The sequence below is a fragment of the Anneissia japonica genome, unplaced genomic scaffold (assembly GCF_011630105.1).
Source record: "Anneissia japonica isolate Jap-2015-1 unplaced genomic scaffold, ASM1163010v1 scaffold1946_len758022_cov188, whole genome shotgun sequence".
Taxonomy (NCBI): domain Eukaryota; kingdom Metazoa; phylum Echinodermata; class Crinoidea; order Comatulida; family Comatulidae; genus Anneissia; species Anneissia japonica.
In genome coordinates this window covers 249726-272164 of record NW_022694730.1, presented here as the reverse complement: position 1 = coordinate 272164, position 22439 = coordinate 249726, and the positions used below count along the sequence as shown (strand labels likewise).

The 22439-nt window shown below is 33.7% G+C and overlaps 3 protein-coding genes across 8 annotated transcripts in view; 1 reads left to right on the top strand and 2 right to left on the bottom strand.

The window, feature by feature from the left end:
* The window catches only part of LOC117101205 (small RNA 2'-O-methyltransferase-like), a 10725-nt gene extending 8490 nt beyond the window's left edge, over nt 1–2235 (bottom strand). Inside the window, exon 1 of one of the 2 annotated variants that reach the window (XM_033241117.1) lies at nt 2109–2235. The gene's annotated coding sequence lies outside the window, so the exon portion shown is untranslated. The remainder of the gene's footprint in view (nt 1–2108) is intronic. The other variant, XM_033241118.1, reaches the window with a different exon arrangement.
* A 479-nt stretch (nt 2236–2714) lies between these two features.
* LOC117101204 (GPI mannosyltransferase 3-like) lies at nt 2715–12536 on the top strand. 5 transcript variants are annotated; one of them, XM_033241113.1, is made up of 13 exons: nt 2715–2843; nt 5871–6239; nt 6660–6777; nt 7607–7711; nt 7960–8093; nt 8620–8760; nt 9232–9283; nt 9684–9895; nt 10052–10116; nt 10432–10642; nt 11201–11381; nt 11875–11916; nt 12097–12536. In XM_033241113.1, the coding sequence occupies exons 2-13, from the start codon at nt 5953–5955 to the stop codon at nt 12181–12183; spliced, it is 1635 nt and encodes a 544-aa protein (XP_033097004.1). In that variant the 5' UTR covers nt 2715–2843; nt 5871–5952; the 3' UTR covers nt 12184–12536. The 5 variants fall into 5 exon arrangements, with proteins under 5 accessions (XP_033097004.1, XP_033097007.1, XP_033097006.1 ...); XM_033241116.1 differs by having other exon boundaries at nt 2719–2870; nt 10525–10642; XM_033241115.1 differs by having other exon boundaries at nt 2719–2870; nt 11878–11916.
* Nucleotides 12348–21631, bottom strand: LOC117101203. Its single transcript, XM_033241111.1, has 6 exons — nt 21479–21631; nt 20044–20203; nt 19084–19705; nt 18405–18662; nt 17331–17513; nt 12348–17144 (listed from the first exon to the last, which is right to left on the bottom strand). Exons 2-6 carry the CDS (start codon nt 20110–20112, stop codon nt 14332–14334), a joined length of 3945 nt encoding a protein of 1314 aa, XP_033097002.1. The 5' UTR covers nt 20113–20203; nt 21479–21631; the 3' UTR covers nt 12348–14331.
* Between the last annotated feature and the right edge of the window lie 808 nt (nt 21632–22439).

Sequence of the window (22439 nt, the reverse complement as noted above, 5' to 3'; positions counted from 1 at the left end):
GCTAATTGGTTGGCTCGCCCAGTGCATTGCACATGGTTGCTGTTTCACGTACACAAACGCTAATTGGTTGGCTCGCCCAGTGCACATGGTTTTCGTTTTTCTCAACAGGCCCAGACAACACCACAGCTCTGTTGTTTAGAATAGGCATGAAGGGGAATTCTTAAGTTATACCTTTGTCGTATAGCTTATCTTACAATATTTTCATGTTCTTTATTTTAGTTAATTAAAAGATATAAAGTGATGAATTAATACACTAGACACATGGTTTTATTTGAACACTTTATTATGACATCGTAAAGTGATGAATAAAAACACTAAACACATATAGTTTTATTTGTAGGCCTAGAGGGTAGGTCTAGCTTAGGTAACATCCTTCGTTCGTACGTTTATTGAGCGTTACGTACGTATTAGGTCAATTGTTACCACAAATTTAACCCAACCTCTATTTTACGAATCCCCTGATTTACGTACGCCCTCCGGTCCCGTACCGTACGTAAAATTGAGGTTCTACTGTATATACTACTATTGACAATACTACTATAAATATACCATCTTGATACATAATTACATATTCTAACTGGATTCTAGACCTAGGCCTATGTATATATTGTGTCCGTATTTAACATATTTCAACCTTTGTCAATCTAAAGTCGAATGTACAGTATGTCCTGGTCCCCGACCCTTTCAGGGTTCAAGTGATTGAAATAATGTAAGAATCTAAAAGACAGGGAGATAGAAATCGATTAAGCAGGAAACCAAGTTGCCTTTATCCAGTACCACTCGTTTATTTTATTTGTGTGGGAAACTTTTAACATAACTTTCACCACTGTATATTTCCATTATAGTCATAAAGAATATCTGCCATAGTTTTTGGGAAGAATTTGCATTTTTCTACAGAGGTCAACCACCTTTTGACCTTTAGATATGTCAATTTCTGCACACGTTTTAAATTTGAATGGTTGGAAAATCTACAGGCTACTTGTTGTTAATACCAACATTATGCAAATCTATCCAATAAATCATGAGTTATGAACCTAAATGTTAACCCCTACCCCAAACATCGCCATTGATTACACAAGTAATCAACAATGACAGTACATTTAATCAATTTATATATTTTTCTTGTTAATATCATTTTTTTATATTCCATATGCTTATATATAATAGAAAATACTAATTGGTATCAAAGCTACTCACAACTGTAATTTGTAAATGTTTGTTTCTGTGAAGGTCAATGACCTTTTGACCTCTAGCTACGTCAATTTCTGCCTGCTTCAAATTTTTTTCAATTTGAATGACTGACCAATCTATAGGCTAAATGTTGATACCAACATCTTACAAATTCATTGACTAAAATCAAGAGATATGAGCATAAATCCCCTACTACATTGACAACATTGACAATAGTACATAATGCATTTTAATTTTTTTCTTGTTAACACCAATTTTTGTATTCCATATGTCAATAGCTACAAGAAAAACACAATTTGTATCAAATACATCCAAAATTAGACATATAACATTGAAGTTTATTGATATTTTATGAAAAAATTTTAGAAAAAGGTTATGACTTTTTACCTCTAGTGATGTTAATAATTGTCGAATTAATTTTATTTAAACAGCATTATGATTAAGATTAAGAAACATGCTACACTGTTGCTACCAAAATAATATTGATGAGATTTTTAAATCACAGGTTATGGGCATAAATGTTACCCCTCCCCACCCCAAAAAAGTATAGACCATAAAACACTAACGACCATTACAAATGACGCGAGTACATACAATGCATCCCTATTATTTTTCTTGTTTTAACATCAATTTTTTTGTTCTCTAGGCCTATGCCCGTAAGAACAAAATGATACCAAGGAAGTTTAACTGTGGGGGTGTGCACGGTGACACCACCCCAAGAGACAGCCTCCAGCCCATGGCCTACTACTACTAGGCCTAGGCTTCCATAGGCCTAGGTCATAAACTCTAGGCTAGGTGGCGCCGGCTAGGTCAGTAGGCCCAGCTTAGAAAGGCCTTAAAATCCAAGCAGATGATGATATTAGCATGTAAACAGCGTATAAAATAAACAGTCAAATAACCCAGATTTGTAAACTTACTCTGTTATTAACCAGCGTGACCACTCACAATAGTATACCCGATGACTGGGTAGATGGTACCCAAGATTCAGCAAAAATTGCCAAAAATTACCCAAGCTTCCTAAAAATGCATTAAATTTGGAAAAAAATACGTGTTTTTCGCATGTATAGTTCCCATTCAGTTCAATTTATAAACCAATTTTTTATTGTAATTGTTTGTGTTAATTATTAAAATTAATATTATGAGGTGATAATACGGATAGAAAAATACGCCCTCAGTCGGCCAGTTTTATCAGTAGATCATCAGTGATCAAGTTTTATTATGTAATGCATTTAATTAGGTAAGATCAATGGCAACGCAAATCACAAATAAACAATTCTGAACCCATGTTTATAGCAATTAACAGTCAATTAACAATGATTGTTATGTGCACTTCGTGAAGTTTTCCTTACTTGAATGGACTTCTTAATTCTTCCTCTATGACAAACATATTTAATTTTCTTAGTAAAAATAAAATACCCAAGGATTTGAACGGAATTCCCAAAAACCCAACCAAGTCAAAATACCCAAGATCTTGGATAAATACCCAAGCAGTGGTCACTCAATCAAGAATTCAAAACTTCAATTTTTGCCGCTTTGATGAGGTTGATTGAGGGCGCCTGATAACAAAACATGAATATTCCCGAACATAAACATCAAGTTGAAGATAAAAAACGAATAAAAACATGTGGAGTTTGAAGATTGTTGTCGCACAGGTTCCTATTTTCGTTTTATCCAGTTAGGTATAGTGTTTGTAATTAAACGATATTGAATCGGCATTTTTTATTATTAACATATATTTTAGAGCCAACAATTTAGGCCTGGCTAGCTTGTATAGACTAACTAGGCCTAGACCTGCCTAGCGCTACATCACCTTGGCCCTAGGCTAGCTACTGTGGAGTATGGTCGGAGCGGCCGCGAGCCGATTCGCAACAATTTGTATGGAGCGCCAAGCGTGCAGTATGCAAAATGTATGTTGGACAATATTATGGGCATCAGAGTTCGATATTAATACTGTTTTAATAATTATCAAATTACTGTAATGTATATTTTCTTTCATAATTTATATATAGCCTATATAAATCGAGACTTTAGGCCATGTAAAATAAAACAATTGGTTAGCATCCTTATGTTATCAATTTTCATGGTAGGGAGGGAGGTTTTTTTTTGTTTTTTTTTCGCAACATGAAAAAAAAGAAGAAGACCAAAATTACATACAAGCATCTACAGCAAGCAGAAACTTTACCTATGAATAACAGCGTCATAATGCAATTATCTCTGTATTATCATGCACAATTCACTCCTCAACACAACAGGCATCACAACAACAGTGTAGAGCGTAGAACTGCAAGTGGACTGGCTAGTGTGCGGACGGGTGGTAAACAAACCTATATTAAATTGAGTTTGTGAGTGTATTGTAAAAAAAAAATTCAAAAAAATCGGATCGATGGCCTTTTTGATGGTAGGGAGGGGATGCTAACCAATTATTTTATTTTACATGGCCTAATATTTAGTTAGTTTATTATATCAAATATTATGATTTATAGTATGCCTATTTTCTTACAGAAATGGATGGTACTTTTTAAATCGCTTCTTTAGTTTATTTCTTTGAATTGCACGAACTTGTGTTCAATTTGTTCTTTAGTGAATGAACATCTGTTTGTCATTGCATTTGAAGATGATTCATAATTGTTATTAATAATAGTAATAATAATAATAATAATAATAGTAATAATAATAATAATAATAATAAATTAATAATAATGTACAGTATCAAATTTGATTACATTGTAAATTTAGTATTGAGAGATCCCATGTTTGAATCCGTTTGTGTCCTGAAAGAAATATAAAATAAAAGTTCATTGTACATAAAAATCCGAACTGATAACATATAATAAATATCAATTTAATCATATCATAATTCAATTATGTCATGTACGTACAAAAATGCTTCGATCTGTAATTAATCTGTAAACAAATTAATCTTTAATTAACCAGAGCCAAGAAGACTACAAGAAATAAAAAATATTCAATTATGAAAATTATACATTGATTTCTCTTTATTTCGAAACACTTGCCTGATCTACTGGCGTTCCATACATTTTGAGTGCGGCCGCTTTCCCTCGCGGCCGCTACGACCCTAATCCGCTACTGTTAGTACCTACCTCAGACCTGGGCCTTTTTCACGAATCGGTAGACATCTTGAAGTGATGACAAACATTGCGAATCAGCGGTGTGTAACCAACATGAAAATAAGATAAGCTTTTGGGCTGATTTTCTGACATCATGTTATTTAAAAAATCATAATTTCATAACGGGTCGTCGTATCAAAACAATTTTTATAGAAAAATGTTCTTTAAAAGACTAGTCTACACCACTATATGATTGAAAAAAAAATTTAAAATGTTTTTGACCTCTGAAATCAAGATGGAAAAAGAAAAGCCTATCTAAGTAGTTTATTAAAATAGGCCTATGCATTTACAGTGCCAGTAGCATAGCACTTTCGTATTGTTACTGTTCCAGGTACCGATAGATTTATTATTATTATTATTATTCTCTTATTATAAAGTACAAATTATGTTTTATAAAGAAGTATAGTATAGTAAATCATGTTTTTAACACAGGAAACTCTCATATGGTAACTAAAACAATGCTAGTCCAGAGTATTACTAGTACTACTGCATACAGTATGTACATATATACATACATATATGCATATCGTATCACATATGTATATATATATATATTTATTGCCGACTGTTTATTGTTTTACATTGGATCTGGTATTTGCCAACTTTTGTAATCAGTTATGCTGATGAAGTCTTGAGGACAAGACGAAATATTCGTTTCCTGAATAAATTATATTGTGTTCTACTGTCTAACTCAACGTTTCCGCATCATTATTTTCTGGTTTGCTAGAAACCTGACCAGTCCAAGTATTGCATTGCTTATTGTATCCTTATCTGAGAAATCAATCTCAAGCGAGAGCAATTTTGTGATAAATTTTTATGATTCCAAGTTTTTAATGAAGAATATTGTTATTATTATTAAAATCTTTTGTATTTTTTCTGTGTTTTGTTACATCTAAATATTTTTGTATAATTCGTGTCAATTTTACAATAGCATGATGATTGTTTTCAAGAATGTTATTTTATAAAATGTGAATATAGTTCTTACTTTCCTTAACTTGCTGATGTATAGCTGATTAGTCATCTATCGAACTGGTTTGTGTCTGTCTCTTATACACATCTAGATGTGTATAAGAGACAGTATGTATATGTATATATACACACATAAATCAAACTACCAAAAAATGCTTGGCTTATATTTATTAAGCTCTACCCCTGGTAATGGTATTGAGCACTCTGCCCAGATGATCTGGTACCTGGATGAATTCTGGATGAAGAAGCATCGTAAGATATTGTTAGGAGCACACAATAGCTGAAAATACGATTTACGATGAAGTGCATTTAGCGCCCGGCACAGCCTGCAGTATACTGGTGAAATGTGTGTCGTCCAACAACATAGTACTACTGTAGGCCTAGTATGTTTTGCAAAGCTGCTAAATTGGTGAAGCTGGCTTAACTTTTTAAACTTCTTTAAATATCTTTTCTACCTACCTTTCATCAAGTATACCTTTAATAGCAGGTTCTCCCTTACGCAATTATTGTGCATAATTTTATCTGAATGGACCAGCACATTCACTTCTGAATTTCAATATGTTTCTTTTTGTTCTTTCTTAGGAGCAGCCATGTGTTTGTTCTGCTCTACGATGAAGTGGGAATGGCCTATTAGACTTTGAATAAAATTACAATGAATAATTAAATGCTCAGAATGTCAAAAAGAACTTCAATCCATGCAAAGAATGATGGAATGCAGATCAAGAGTGAAGGATTGCTTCATAGAGATGATTCATTGGAAGACCAATCAGAGATGCCGGCCAACGCGACTTTATTATGGGATGTCTCCAACAGACTGCAGAGACTTGGATGGAAACGTATTCTCCTGATGTTGGTTGTGTTTCGATGTATCAATGCATTGCTTGTTCAGACGTGGTTCGTCCCTGACGAATATTGGCAGGCGGTAGAGGTTGCTCACAAAATGGTTTTCAAATATCCTTTTATGTATAGTCAATTTAATTGGCCTATTGGAGAGGTCTGCTTACTATGCGGATGATTGTTTATGGTTTCCATAGTATTGTAAAAATAATTTACCCGTGAATAGAAATCTACATAGTGGCCAATTATAAGTCATACACACAACCCTGCAACATGCAACAACAGACTAACCTCAAAATGAACTTGCATCCAAACTTTCACTTCAAAAGACAGATTCTCCTACCCATTAGTAAGCATGGGAACTATCCTAAAGTAAAATCTTTAACCTGAAACTGTGAAACTGCATGGGTTAGTTTAGCTATCTATTTTATGTTTGAATTTAATTTTTTATTGGTTTGTTTTTTTTTTGTTGTTTTTTTTTTGTATCTTGTAGCCACTTACAGTATTCACATTTCCTTAACATGCTGCCCTCACATATGGTTACCTGACGTGGGAGTGGGATGCTGGTATCAGGGGATATCTTCATCCCCTTCTCTTTGCCATTCTATTCAAGATCTTGCAGTTATTACATCTGGACTTTCCTTTGCTTCTGGTACATTGTAATTATGTTCATCCAATTTTGCAAATAGTGTTTAGATTAGTAAAATTTAGAAGACGCCAAAGTTAATTAATAACATTGACTTGCTCATTTAATTTTTACTCCAAAAAGTTCTTCAACTGATTACCAGCCAATATAAAGGTTTGCAAAGAATATAATAACAGTATTATTATGCATCTGTTAATTTTCAAGGGAATTATTTTCTTGTTTTATATTTTGCTAAAATATGCTACTGTACAACATGTAAGCAATTCAAATATTTTTAAATTTTAGCATAACACATAGTATATAACCTTTACACATTGCTCTATGTTAAATGGATATTGTTTGCGCTTTATTAAATAAAGTTCTTATTATTATTATTATTATTAAATTCTTTTTCGATGATCCAAATATCAAGTAAACTTATTTATTTTATTTTTATTTATTCTTTCTTTATACTGAATATACACTTTCAATGCATAGTACTGGTTTCCAAAGTGGTTCAGTACTTAACTACAAAATTTTAAAAGCAGATATATACTCATGGTAACCAAAAAATGGAACTTAACTACAAATTAAAATAGATTTAAAAGGAACATTGAAAGAAATTTAAAAAAAAACTTATGAATGCTGTTAACTTATGGAAGTTTTGCCTGCTTTCAGCAAGGCTTAGTCTTAAGTGGGCTATCTGATATTTTTTCTGAAGAGCAATTGCTCCATGTTGTTAGAGGTTCTGTTCTATTAGTCCATAAGTTTATATCACATGTTTTAATATCTGTTGTGTATACTGTATAATGGTAAATAAGATGATAATTGTGTTTCTTCACTATCTTCACCATAGATTCACAGTCCACATATTCTTCAAGGTGTGTTTAGTGCTGTGGGTGATCTTCATATTTACTTGTTTGCTAGAAACCTGACCAGTCCAAGTATTGCATTGCTTATTGTATCCTTATCTGAGAAATCAATCTCAAGCGAGAGCAATTTTGTGATAAATTTTTATGATTCCAAGTTTTTAATGAAGAATATTGTTATTATTATTAAAATCTTTTGTATTTTTTCTGTGTTTTGTTACATCTAAATATTTTTGTATAATTCGTGTCAATTTTACAATAGCATGATGATTGTTTTCAAGAATGTTATTTTATAAAATGTGAATATAGTTCTTACTTTCCTTAACTTGCTGATGTATAGCTGATTAGTCATCTATCGAACTGGTTTGTGTTGTTTACAGCAACTCGTACGTTAGCCAATACCATGGAGATGATTTTAACGTCTGTCGCACTCTCATGCTATCCTACTACATCAGCATGTCAACAACAACACAGGTAGATTGGTCCAAACACTGTGAAAAAATGTAGAAATTGTCAGGTTGTGATAATTTAAATGAAAATGTGAAAGTACATATATGGTCCCAGTTGAAATCTACAAAGGCCACCCACCGTAAAGAGGCTCATATAGTAGCTTCATATTTACATCATTCCACAAAACAGGGGCTGAAGTGAACCATAGCATTGGGGTAACCCCTTACTCTTCCAAAAATGCAGTGGTTTCATTAACTTGCACATGTGCCAGATGTGTACGCTGGACCTCCATTATACATCTTTATCCAAGAAGACTTGCCAACCAACCCTGGGCAAGGATCTTTTTGAATAGTATTCCGAGTTAGTTACACTATAACAACTCCCTGGTTATGCACACAGGACCAATAGCTCAACGTCCCATTTGAAGGAAGAAAGCAATTAGAGTAAAGTGCCGTACCCAAGTATGAACAAAAGCAATATTAGCATGTTTTTTGAGTTAAGTACTGCTAAACTTTGCCTCACTAAGCTGTTAGTAATATCTTGTTTGTAGGGCAGTATATCTTGTCATTGTTGGCTTGGCTTGTATCATCAGACCAACTGCAGGCATTGTTTGGCTGCCACTTGTGTTATGGCATCTTGCGGTTGAATCACACAAACTGAAATTCATCTTTACTTATCTTGCTCCTATTTGGTAAGTGTTTATCTCTACATGAGGACTATTATAAATGAGTGTAGCCTGCAGCATTTACCCATTTGTTGTTTTTGAACTGTCTTTTGCTTTCCTTTGTTTATATTTTTCTTGGGTGCACCATCAAAGTGATGGGTGCCACTGATCTGAAAGTGAACCCAGTAAATCGTGTTGTATCGTATAGTATAGCGTCCAGACATGATCAGTGAGGGCAGCATAACTTTATTTAATTAGTTTGATTACTTTATATTTGCAGGTTATAATCTCTGTTGTTCCCTCAACCAAGAAGGCTCTCATTCTTGGTTATTTAAATTCAACATAGAAAGTACAGTTCATATAAAGCAAAGGGGATTTGAGACAAAGGGGGAGAAGTGGGGGTGTTTCTGTATAAGTGAAAACAATTATTAATTATTTAATGATGTTGTTATTATTAGTTTTTATCATTTTTCTTATTTCTAATTTTATTTTCAACAGTTTCTGCTCACTATTATTGTCCCTTGCAGTAGACCGATTATTTTATGGAAAAGTAAGCAAAACAATCATAATAATTATTAATATTAATATTATTGTTATTCTTGTTCTTGCAATTATTATTACACTAAAAAACTTCATAATACTATTGTTGCAACAAGTTAGGCAGGTCTATGTACAACATATACAGGTAGTACCATATTAACACTATAGCAATTTGTAATCAGCATATTTGAGTATAAAGTGCCTCTGTCTTACATACTGTATGCACCATAAGTATTCAATATTTAAGCCCAACATTAAATGACAAAATATATGTTGCTTCATGAGCAAGACACACACCCTGCCACTAACCATGTACCTCTACTTTAAAAAGGTAGTCACATAAAAATACAATTATTGAAGAATTGCTAAAAATATCTGTACAGTACATTTTTACATGAATTATCCTCTAGTGGATCATCGTTCAACTGAATTTCCTCAAGTTTAATCTGCTGCATGACATGGCTGATTTCTATGGCGCTCACCCTTGGCATTGGTATATAACACAAGGATTTCCAGTTCTGCTTGGACCTCAGCTTGTCCTATTTGTCATTAGTGTCGTGTACCACGGTAAACAATTGAAGCATTGGCTGTGTCTCATTTTCTGGACTATAACTGTATACAGGTACAGTGATTATTATTTAATATAATTATATAGTATCACATATATAAATATCAACTTGTTTAATAATGAGCGGATTCATCATCGTTTTCATTATCATCATCAGGGTTGTCATTTATATACATTAAGATCATTTTTATCATTTATTATTATTTCAAGTATCTTGGGTCACAAGGAGTTTCGTTTCTTGATGTCGTTGCTTCCTATTGCTGCATTGTTTAATGGTAAGAAACTTTTATGTTTATCAGAAGCTGATTAATTTAAATATTGAACATATAAATATTTTGACGTAACAAAATGTTCATGTATATAGAAACAGGGATTAAAGTTAATAGGATTAAGATGTTGGCAATAGGAGCTATGATGATGAGTGATGTCAGTAACAAAATAATAACAATGGCAATAGTGACAACAACATTGACTTTACATGATGACATTAATGGGTTACTCTCCTAACTTTACTTTTAATTGATCAGAAAATAATATATTAACTATAAGACAATCGTGAAACCCAAACATAAATAATTATTGTTGTGCAGGTTTAGCAATGCTAAAGATGTTGAGAACAAAGCTGTCTACAGCCCTGCTGTCATTACTCCTCACAACTAGCATCATTATGGCTTTATACACAGGCCTAGTTCATCAAAGGGGTGCTATACATGTCATGGAATACCTAAGATGGGTAGCAGCATCTGGTGGAACAGCATCAGTCATGTTTCTTATGCCCTGTCACTCAACACCTTACTATAGGTGGGTTCAGCTGACTGGTTACTGTCCAGAAGCTTTTTTTATATTGTATAAACATTAACAGTTACATCAAAGTTGACATAATCTGACCATGAAGGTATCTCCACAGTCTGGCAATATATTGCATAGAGTTATTATAGTGCTCTGTCTAAATTTAAATATTTTGTGTGATATGCCCATATATGGGTGTGATTTGACATCAACATGCCCATATATGGGTAAATCACAGACAATTGTCATCGTATTTGTCACATAAAAATTGATATTATGGATAGAGCCTTATTATTACCTGGAATGATTACTATTGTTTTACCCCAATGCATCGATCCTCAAAACAAAGCTGTAACCTATTTTTTGGCTGAAAAATGACAATTTCATATGCGGGACCATTAGGTTTCTAATTTAACTGAAGCGTGCATTCTTTTTTTTTCATTTGAATTAAAATGTGCAAGTGTTGGCCACACAAATTCTAATTTTCTTGTCTATTTTTCTTATATCTACAGTGTGACTAATTTTTGAAAAATCAGTTACTAAGTCTTCAACGATTTTTCCTTTCTTTAGTTACATTCACACAAACATCACGATGCGATTCCTAGAGTGCCCTCCAGACCTTCACAGAAAAGCAGAATATGTTGATGTAGCAGATGTATTTTATAGGAACCCTAAAGAGTGGCTGGACAAAGAGTTTAACTTAACAAACAAACCACCAACCCACTTGGTTATGTATGACAGGCTGGCAAATGTAAGTATTGTAAATGCAGTAGCCAGCTGGATAATTAATCCAGCTCCCTCTCAGTTATTGTTTACTCTGTCAAGTTAATTTGCTGTTAGTCATAGAGGCTGTTTCTAAAAACAACCATTCTTTCTGGCATCCCAGAAAGGTTCTTTTGCATGGAATAAATACCGTACAAATACTGTACAAAAGAACTGTTCTTTGTGGGGTAGTTTCTAGCTGTAATTTGTCCTAAGGTCAACTCAGCCTCAGCATCTCAATAATTTAGGCTTTTACATGATTTTACTTTTGGACATATTTTATTTAAGTTCTTCAATAATGATCAGAAATTAGATGTAGTCCAATAGACCTATGATATTATAATTTATTATAAGGGGGAATCAGTAAGGCAAATGAAAATCCGATAGAAAACACACCCATAGTTCAAATAGTAATATTTAGACTTTTGTTTTTGGTCACAATATAGGTTTTTATCATAAAATATTTTAATATTATTTTCTAGCAGAGTATTGAAGAATTTTTACAATTTTGGGAGTTTAAAAAGGTAAGAACAAATGAAATTGATGATAAAAGTGTGCTGTGTCTTAGTGGTTAAGTCATCAATTTAACTAATTCATTTTGTTTTATAAGTTTAGGGACATAGCACCAATACTGTATTAACACACATTTGAACATTGTAATGTATGCAAAAATTAAGTATATTTTAATGAATTTATTGTTGCAGTGCCATGATGTCTTCCACTCACATTTCCCAGATGGTAGGGTTGGAACTCATGTTCTGGTTTTCTGTCGAAACGAAGTTGTTAGCTGACCTTTGTGTGACTAGTATGTTACAGTTAGGTGCAATTTACAGCCTCTTTAAATGTCTTCGCAAAGTTAATCAAAATTTAGCTCAACACAGTCAATATAATATATCTTTAAATTAATCATATAAATAAATACAGTACTGGTAAATAAAATAATAGATCAAAAATATTTAGCAGTCCCAAGAAAAACTTTATTTGGCAGGTTTTCCAGAAAGAAAACTAAGTGCTAAAATTTTATCAGATGGTAAATTGTATAAACTGAAATTGCAATGTAACAAAATGACCATTATTTTACTAAGTAACAGTATACTGTGCTAGTATTTCTACTTGTTAAGCAATTAAAATAATTATAAAGTTTCACCAGTGTGAGTATCCTTTTTTTGAGAGTCTACAACCCGAGGAATAGTTCAATATACCATTCTGTTACATTATTATCACCAGCATTTAATACATAATATATACACTTTATTTTGCAATTTAAATGTTGATATTTACCTAGAATTGAGTTGAGATGGTCTGTACAAAAAAGCAAGTGTGGAAAATGGTATTTTGAGCATGTTAACAACATTGGGGTGTATTATTTAAACACTTAAAAATAATGCTTTGACTTGACCAAAAAATGTATATAGCTTTAACGAAATGTAACATGTATTTTTGAAAAACAACCAAACTGAGTTTCTAGTAAACATACAGTAATTGATATGAATTAATAAATTCAATGAAAGTAAAAACTAAAATATTGTTTCAATAAATCATTTGTTAATATATTCTTTTCGCTTATTACGTTAATGCACTAGTTGTTTACTGTACAGTTCTACTGTAATAAAAATTCCTTTTCTATTTACACTACACATTGTTCATTCATTCTTTTGTATTTTTCCTTTCTAAAAATAATGACTTTCTTTTTAAATTTTTCACTAAGTAATTCTAACAATGAAGCTATACTCTACATCTTTTTTTTTAACCATGTTAAAATTTGGAACTTGCATATCATAAGTCACAGTTTAATGCAAATTTCCAACAAATGCCAGTAAATGTCTTGCCAGTAAATGTCTTATTTCTAAATACATTCCTTAGTACAAATTAAAGATTTATGTTTTATCTTCCTTTACAGTTTGGGAGCTAGTGTTATGTCCTTAAACTATACTACATCACAATTTTACTTTTTGTACCAATTAATTTAATCATGTCATGTGTACATTCACACCAGCTTTAGAAAATTCTCTCCTATTTTACTACATCAATGCATCAGGCAATTAAATAATATGTTATATCATTATCTACTATGTGTTAACAATATACATGCCAAGGCACATACTACTGTGGCAATATTAATCTATATCATTACCATTTATCCGTAACTCAATTCACATAACATGCCTTCACGCAGTACTTAGACTGCAACTAATTATCTAATCATTATGTGGTCCCTCAAAGTTAAATGCATTCAACATAAACATAACAGGGATACATTTCACTATTTAAAAACATCCAATACATAATTTAAAATATATTAATACTTTACAATGATTAGACCTCAAATAATTAAATGGGTAAAATACTCTTCCCATTATGTATTGCAACATGAAAATCAATATAAATACAGGTCTCTTGATCATTGTAAAATAAGTCTCATAATTTACTGAAAAAGTGCATATCCCATAATGCTTTCTAACACATAGGCTGGTAAATTAAAATAAGTTTGTCATATCTTGCAATACTTGGAGACACAAAAGCTGGTGATAATACATTACCTCCTTAAACCATAAGTATTTCATAATTGGAAAAGGATAAACAAAACTGTATATTAACAGTACGACAACAATCTATATACAATTACTGAGCACATTTGTAAGCTTCCATGCAAGCAATTCTTACTAATATATTGCTACAACTGTTTCAAAATTAAAAACGAGAAGAGAAAATCCCAATGCTTGTATTTTTAAAGTATTTTTTTTTTTGGTTTTTATTCAAATGCTCTTTAAAATATGAAATAGGAACAAATGAAAATGAACTGATCAAACCACAAAAGACATATTTGGGATAACCCTAAAACTGTGACAGAGACGATTATTCCCATAGGGGTGATATTTAATTTTTAAAATATGATCGTATTTGGTAAATGTGTGAAATTGATGTTTACAAGATGCATTTTAGTTTCTCGCAAAATACCAATGATAATGCCAATCATGGAACCAGTTATAAAGATCCCACATGGATATACCAGTCCTCATGTCACTTCTACATTGGGTCCACTTAAAGTACCAGTTAGGATAAGCAGGTTCATCTTCTGAATCCCACTTCCTTCTGGAGTCTTCTCGGTCCTTCCCTCTACGCAGAAACCAGTCTTCTTTTTTTGGTGTGTCATCATTTCTTTCCTTGTCACGATGTATGCCTCTTAGAGTAAACCAATCATAGTTGTTTTCTTCATCTTCACCTCTTTTGTTTGACATTTCAGACAAATCATCTTTTTCTCTTCTTTTTGCCCTTTTAAAATACCAATCATCATCGCTGTGGAATGCCATTCCAGCAAACCTTCGACCATCATCCCTTGCATTCCCAAATGAGCTTACAGTTTCATATTGCTCCCTGTGCCTCTGGGCTCGTTGGTGCATACTTTTCAGTACAATACCTAAACTTCTTTTCAAATTCGCAAGCATGGCATCATGAACTTCCTTACCATTTACCAATGGCCAGAGTTCATTAATGAATTCGTTAATTTCCAAAGCATCATTCTTGTAGTTGTTCATCTGCAACCATTCGTTGTATTTTAGCAATTCTTCTATTAGAATTTCTGCATCGTCTCTCTGTTCCTCTATACATACTGGGTCATTTCTGCATTTCATAGTAAAATACTTTTTATACAACTTTCTCCAGTTGCCTGTTAGTAGTTGTTCTATGTTTTCCACATCTAATGGTGGAGATTTCTTGTTTTTCTTTTCCCTTACTTTTCTACACTTTTTGTTTGTTTTATCCATACTTTTCTTTTTCACATGCTCACCTTTATTTTTTATATTTTTAGTATCCATCTGATCTCCACTGCCAACAGGTTGAGATTTTTGTTTTTTCTTTTTTTTATTCTTTTCCATTCTAGAATTCTTACTCTTCATTTTCCCCCAACCTGTTTTCTCTTTCACAGACTCTTTCACAGCATCCCACTTTTCAGTTGCTGTGAAACTGATGTCTTTCATGCTTGTTTTAACAGTTGACCAGGTATCCCCCAGCGAGTTTCCCAATTCGCTGACAGATTCTTTGGTATTTTGAACTGCTTCATCTAGAGACTCTAGGATTGTGTCCTTGGTCTTCACCATGGACGATTTGAATTCATCAGATTGAGAGTAATTTTTCATCTGGACAACTTTCTTTGACAAATCACTCAAAGTGGACTTGGTTTTGTTCACAATGTTTGTAGATGCTGTGAAGTTCTTCAGATCCTGCCATTTCCCACCAAGATCCATTGCAGATATTGTCTCTCTAACCTGTTTAGACTTTTCTGCTAAGGTTATCTTTGCGTTTTCACCTGTCTCTCTGACATAAGCTGAGATATCTTCAGAAGATTTCTTCACTACTTTCCACTGACTGTCTAATGCCTCTTGAAGTCGCTGTTGGGTGTTAGCAACGTCTGATGCAAATTCTTCAGATTTGGAATAGTCATAAACTCTGCCAATAGCTTCTAAGGTAGCCTTATTGGCAGCACCTACAGCTTCTTTTGTTTTATCATAGTATGACCAAAGCACACTTGAGTCTGCTTTTCCCACACTATCACCAAGTTTCTTTTTCAAACTGTCAAAAGAGAGGACAGTCATCCAACTTGAGTCATCAGAAGGGCCAGTAGGGTCATCTCCAGAAGTCTCCGCATAGTCATTTAATTCAACATTTGCCTTTGCTTTTAAGGCTTCATTTTCCTTTGCTTTTAAGGCTTCAGTAGTAAGTCTAAGCTGAGATTCTAATGCAATCATCTTTTCATAGAGTTCTTGAACCAATTCCTGTGGTTCGAGTGTCTTTTGTTTGTACAACTCATGCATTTCTTTGTATTGAGCTTCTAACTCTCCAAGCCTCATTTCATACTCCTTAATTTTATCTGAATCATCGCTTTCCTTAGAATTATGCTTAACTGGTTCGTTTTCAATGTTTTGATCTTCAGATTCCACATCTTTGACAGGATCATGAAAGAAAATAGCATCTTTCAAGTCCCTCCAATCCTCTTCTCTATTCTGTGGAATTTTCTCTCTTCCAAATTCAATACTATGGTCAATGCCTTCTTCAACATCCATCGTATCTTCTCCACTAACAGATTGCTTTCCATTGCCTTTATTCTGGATATCTTCAATATCTATAAGATCTTTACTTTCAACAGACATTTTTTCATTGCTTATTTCATACACTTTCAAGTCCATCCAATCCTCTTCTCTATTAGGAGAAATTTTCTCTTTTCCAAATTCAACACTATGGTCAATGGCATCTTCAACATCCATCATATCTCCTTCACTAACAGATTGCCTTTCATTGCCTTTATTCTGGATATCTTCAATATCTATCCAATCTTCACTGTCCACAGATTTTTTTTCACTACCTCTACTCAGAGGAATTGCCTCTGTTTCAAGTTCAGTATCTTGGATATTGGCCTCATCGATATCCATCCAATCACCACCTCCAAGTGAGTTTATTTCATTCTCTCTGCTCCGAAGATTATTCTCTTGCTCAAATTCAACATTTGTTTCTAAAGCAGCATTGTGGCTAATAGCATCTTCAACATCCATCCAATGGCTATAGCTATCCTTATCCTCACAAAAGGTTGGTTTAACTGTTACACCATCAGAACCTTGCATGTTCTCAATATCTGACTGTTGATCTTTTTGGATTTCCTCTGAGCTGAGGCAAGAAAGTAACTCATCTTGCAGTGCATGTAGTCGTTGGGTTTGTCCCACCTCAATATGTTGTTTGTAGCTATTTGTCTGAGAAGATCCTGCAGATGAAGAAAGACAATTATAAATATTTGGCCACACTATAAAAAAAATTAAGACACCTTTTGATATTTAAATAACTAATAACATAAAATCAGCCACTTACAGAATTGACAATGAGGAAACTGGGACTTCAAAGCCATTAAACATCAAGCTAAAATTCATTACATTCATCAAAATCAACTTACCTAAATAATAACCACTGCTCAATGCAAATATCAACAACAAGATATAGGTGATTTTTGCCGCAGCAAACTCCTTGTATTTTTCAATACCAACAGTTTTTTTTTTGGTTGATTCCTCTGCCACTACTGCATTTGACATTGAGCTGTTTCTGGATCGGCGAGCTGTAAATCTTTTCCGTATATTCCCTAGCGTTGTGAAAGTAAACAAATGCAATAAATCAATCCCTGATTACAATACTATTTAAGATGGAAAAGAGCATAAATTTTTATTCTAATGATTTGTTATACATTGTAACTATCTTCTTGTGGTCCTATTGGAAAAAATAATGCATGTTCTTATAGTAAGAAATTGGGTAATTCTACAGGTTGATGGACTAGTGTTCTTTCTAAGCTGTTTTAGCCATCAATTTTACCAGTTAAAATAACCGGCAACCAGTAACAATTTTGAGTTTGAAGAAAAAAAACTACTGGTTAGGCCTTGGTTTTCTAGGCTGGCCCTCTTTCAATAAATTAACATCATTCAAGTCCATTTCTAGGCTATGAATGTGTTGTTGTTTCTTCAAGTCATTAAACCCCACTTAAAAGGGGTACCACCTGGCACTGTGCGTATTGCTGAATTTTTATGGACAAATTTACCATTAAAATTTTTTCAATTGGTAGATCACTGTGGACGCAAGGGGAAAATTGAAAAATTTGATTATTTTAATACAGTTAAATTTGCCTTAGTCGACTTTGCCTACCTCGAATAATTTCTAAGTTGATCTAATTTTACATGCCAAATTGTTGCGTTTTCCATTAATTATTACGATCTGTAAGTCCAACAATTTTTCAATGCCATTTTGGATTCAAGATCAACTGTACAAACACACTATTGTTTTCATAATTATCCTGGTGTGGAGCTGAATGGCTTGCTGGTTAAGATTTTAGTGACACAGCAGATTTTTTTCTACCCACGACTAAAACAGCTACACACTCAATTTGTGCTATCTGTATATTTACACAAGTATTAACATTAAATGTTCATTATATTTTAATGATTCATGGCTGAATTAGTGAAAGTTAAATGGTGACAATAACCTCTATGTCCTCGTCCAGGATGAAATAACTTTGATGAGTCTGAATCGTCAGATGTAGTTTGCAATAAAGAAGGAAGCCACTTTGTATTTGATGACAATGGTGGTCTTGCATCCAGTTCTTCTCTCTTTGATGTTTGTGCAATTGGAGTATCAACTGTGTTAGGTTTTCTAGCAAGTTTTACTTCCTCGGCTCTTGGGATGTCATCTTGGCTGAGATGTTCAAAATCTGAGTCAGAGTCACACACTGTCTGTTCTCCAGCTATATGATACAAAAAGAATTTGTAATGCATTTTATTTTTATTTCACTGCAAAGGAAACTCGTACAATGCCCTGCCTAACCTGGATAAAGCTGTGGATACTCACAAACAAAAATCAAAAAGCCATTTCATATTGCTTGTGGGCATATACAAAATATTTCTCAAGATGCTACTTAATAGCAGATTCTGATCAATATTTTGGCTTGATGAGCAAGTTTACAATGTGTTCATTTGGTAGTTAAGCAAGTCATTACATTCTGTTAGTAGCAACCTACATCACAGTCAATCATAGGATGGAATGCTCAGGATGTTTATATTGTTAACAGGAAAGATGATGAATTCTGGGTCATGCTAAATGCTCATGAGGGTCTGCAAATTAACCCCTTCTCTTGGAAGCTTTGAGACAGAAAACAGTGCTGTTACCTTTTTCAATGATTTGTAAAGAATCCTCCACATCCAATTGTGCCTGGATACCTTGCACTCCACCATCAATGACATTACATTCTGTATCAACACTACTGGCAACTTCTCCACTTGTATCCGAGTATTCATCACTTAGGTCTTGATTAGTCCTGGATGTGTTTATTACTTCATCCAACAGAAAGTCAGTTGCTGATGAGGTTGAAGCAGATAAACGGGAGCGACTAATATTTAAGCGTGCTCTCACATTGTCTTCTATGACATCGCCAATTGACATTCCTCTTTCAAGTTTGGGAACCAAAAGTGAGTCATTAGCTACTGGAATTGATTCCCCTACATGGTCAGAAGAACTAGTAACATCCACTTCTATATTCACTGGCAATTCTTCACAGCCAGGTGGTGGTATTTGAGAAGGTTCTGCTTCTCCCAAAGGAATATGTATTTTGGAAGTCTCTGCATCTATACCTGTAAGTTCTATAGGCCCAGTCACTAGATCATTTCTTACATCCTTCATTTCCTCATCCTTACTAGTACTATTGCTACTGTTGTGATGGTAGCGTACAACATCATTCTCTAAGGCAACATAGTCTGATTGTTCACCACTTTCATTATCACTCTCTGATCCCTGAAATAAGATTTGATAACACCTTATCTAGTAGTACTTTAAATAACAAAAGCAGTACTGTATACATATTTATATTTTGTGATAAACAATAAATATACACATGGTACACATCATACCTCGCAGTAGTGGAGATGGTTGCACATTGGTGTATAATTGCCTCTGAATACAATGCACCAAAATGGTAAAAAACATGTAACAAGTTCATTTATTTAAAAATTACTAACTACTGTAAATTAAAAATGTATAATATTGCACACATATGATTTGCACACAGTTTAAAACTGTGCAAATCCTTCAACACATAACAAAATGACTGAATCTGATTGTAACTGACTTACAAAGACTCTGCCTTTGTCATTGACAACAGCCCAACCAGATGTTGATAGTTCCCCATAGTTTTCTGCCATGACCAATGGTCACAGAGAAGCACAAATGTCACATCCAGGTATTATCAGTAAACAACCATGTGGGCTTACCACAGGAGTATATTCCTGCTACCTGCAAAAGAATTTCTTCAAACATTATGAATGAGTCATACAATAACCTTAAGCCAAATCATCTGCACTGATAAAATGTAGAAGCGGTTGGCGCACCGGTTGTAGCTTGGACTTCAAACCTTGAGGTCAGGGGTTCAAAACTCCCGCTGTGCAATTTGCTTGTGTCCTTGGGCAAGGCACTATACCTACAGTTGTCCCTCTCCACCCAGGAGCACAAGTGGGTACCTGGTAGGTTCAAACACAACCATGCGCTGATTAGAGCTCCAACATTATAGAATTCTCCCAAGGGGCCTGAGTATGTGTTCCATATGTGCTTGATCCAGAGACTGGGGGTAATAATGCTAAGTGCATAGAGGTCTGTAGAATATGTGTTATAAGTGGCCAATTTGAATTATTATTATTATTATTAATATTATTATTATTTTAAAATGGTGTAGAGCTGAATAACTTGGTGGTTGTGATGTTTGCCTTAATCCCAGGGTCTGGGTTCTCCAGTGACAGCAGGAATTTTTTTCCCACAAATAAAATAAAGCATAACTGGCACTGAAAATATAAGATATCTACTGAACAGGTTACTCAGTACAAAGAAAAACAATTGAATGGTATTTATTTACTGAATATCTCACTAAATTTATAAAACACATAATAAATATTTAAAACATTTTTCTTGCACAAGATCATGGGTACAGACAATTCAGTCGTTTACATACTGTAAATGTAAACTCAACTGACTTATATTATTTTCCTTTCTGTCATCTTATTTACTAGCAGTATATTAATATAATAATAATAATAATAATAACAATAATAATAATAATAATAATAATAATATATTATTATTATTATTATTATTATATATAGCTAGAGTAGGCCTAAATAAAAAGTGCAAATGTGTACTTTAAATAAACTTACAAACATTATTGTATATAGGCCTAGCCTAGGCTATAAATATAGGTCTAAGAATAAGATATTCGCTGATCAAGGACAGCTGTACTTCATAGATTGGTGCCACACCAATCAAGGCCTTTCTGACTGTTCACTCTCTTCTTCTATAGCCTAGCATAGGCCTCCCTACCTAGGGCCTAATCCCTAGCTAGGTCTTCTCTAGTCTCAGGCCTAGGCTAGGGTGAGCCTAGCTAGGCCCTGGCCTAGGTAGCCCTAGGTAGGCCAGGTCCATTTATTATTTATAGCAATAGCTAAGCCTAGTTTGGAAACATCTGCTACTTTATTCTACTGTAAATACCAAACCACTCTGTTCCTACAGAATTAACAATACCTTTGCTTGGTCTCCGCACTACAAAATAGCTTTATGTATGAGTTTCTCCCCTACAGTACTAGCCTAGGATCGGAGGAGGCCTAACCCAAGCGATCAGCAGCGAAAACACAGTAATTTCGTCATCAATATTGACATCATCGCAGCACTTAGTTTGTTATTGTAGTCACGTGACAAACGATTACGTCAGCATATCCAATCAAATCGCAATAAGGGTCTCACAAAGCCAATGAAGAGTACGCATAGTTGTGATGGTGCTTTAATATCTTCCAATCCACTAACAACTCGTCACAACAGTCTAAATATATTCCTGAGGTTTTTCTTCGGTGTCTTCTTGGCTGTTTCCCTAGTAACAAATCCAACGAGCTGATGAAACTTGTATACATAGGTCATGTTTTATTCAATTTGACCATAATATTTAACAACCTTATGTAGGCCTACATAAGCCTACGCTTATATAGGCCTATAATAGGCCTAAAGCTGTTTTATGGTAAAATTTTTATAATTTTAATCTTTAAAATTGTAACTTTTATCATTTTATTAAATCATACAAAATGTTTAACTTGTCAAATTCTTTTAATCTTTAAACTTTTTAATTTTAAACTTTTTAATTCATTGCAATGTTGTTATCGTTCATTTCTACCCCTCTTTGTTCTGCATTGCCGTTTTATTATCCTGATCAGGGAACAGTGAAATTAGTAATTTCACTGTTCCCTGTCCTGATCTTGTTACCTATGTGTTTTGTATTCTGTTTTTAATAAGGACCCCAACGGAAATAAGGTTTCTTTTTACCTTTCTTGGGTCATTCTTAGTATGGCTGTCCTTGTCTTCCCTCTTTGCTAATAACAGTGCTCGAATAGAAAAATGATGTTATATTCGTATGAACGAAAAGTTCCTTTCATGAAAAAAGTGTCCCTGGCGAGATTTGCGAGATATTAAACAATATTCAAATTATATAATTATA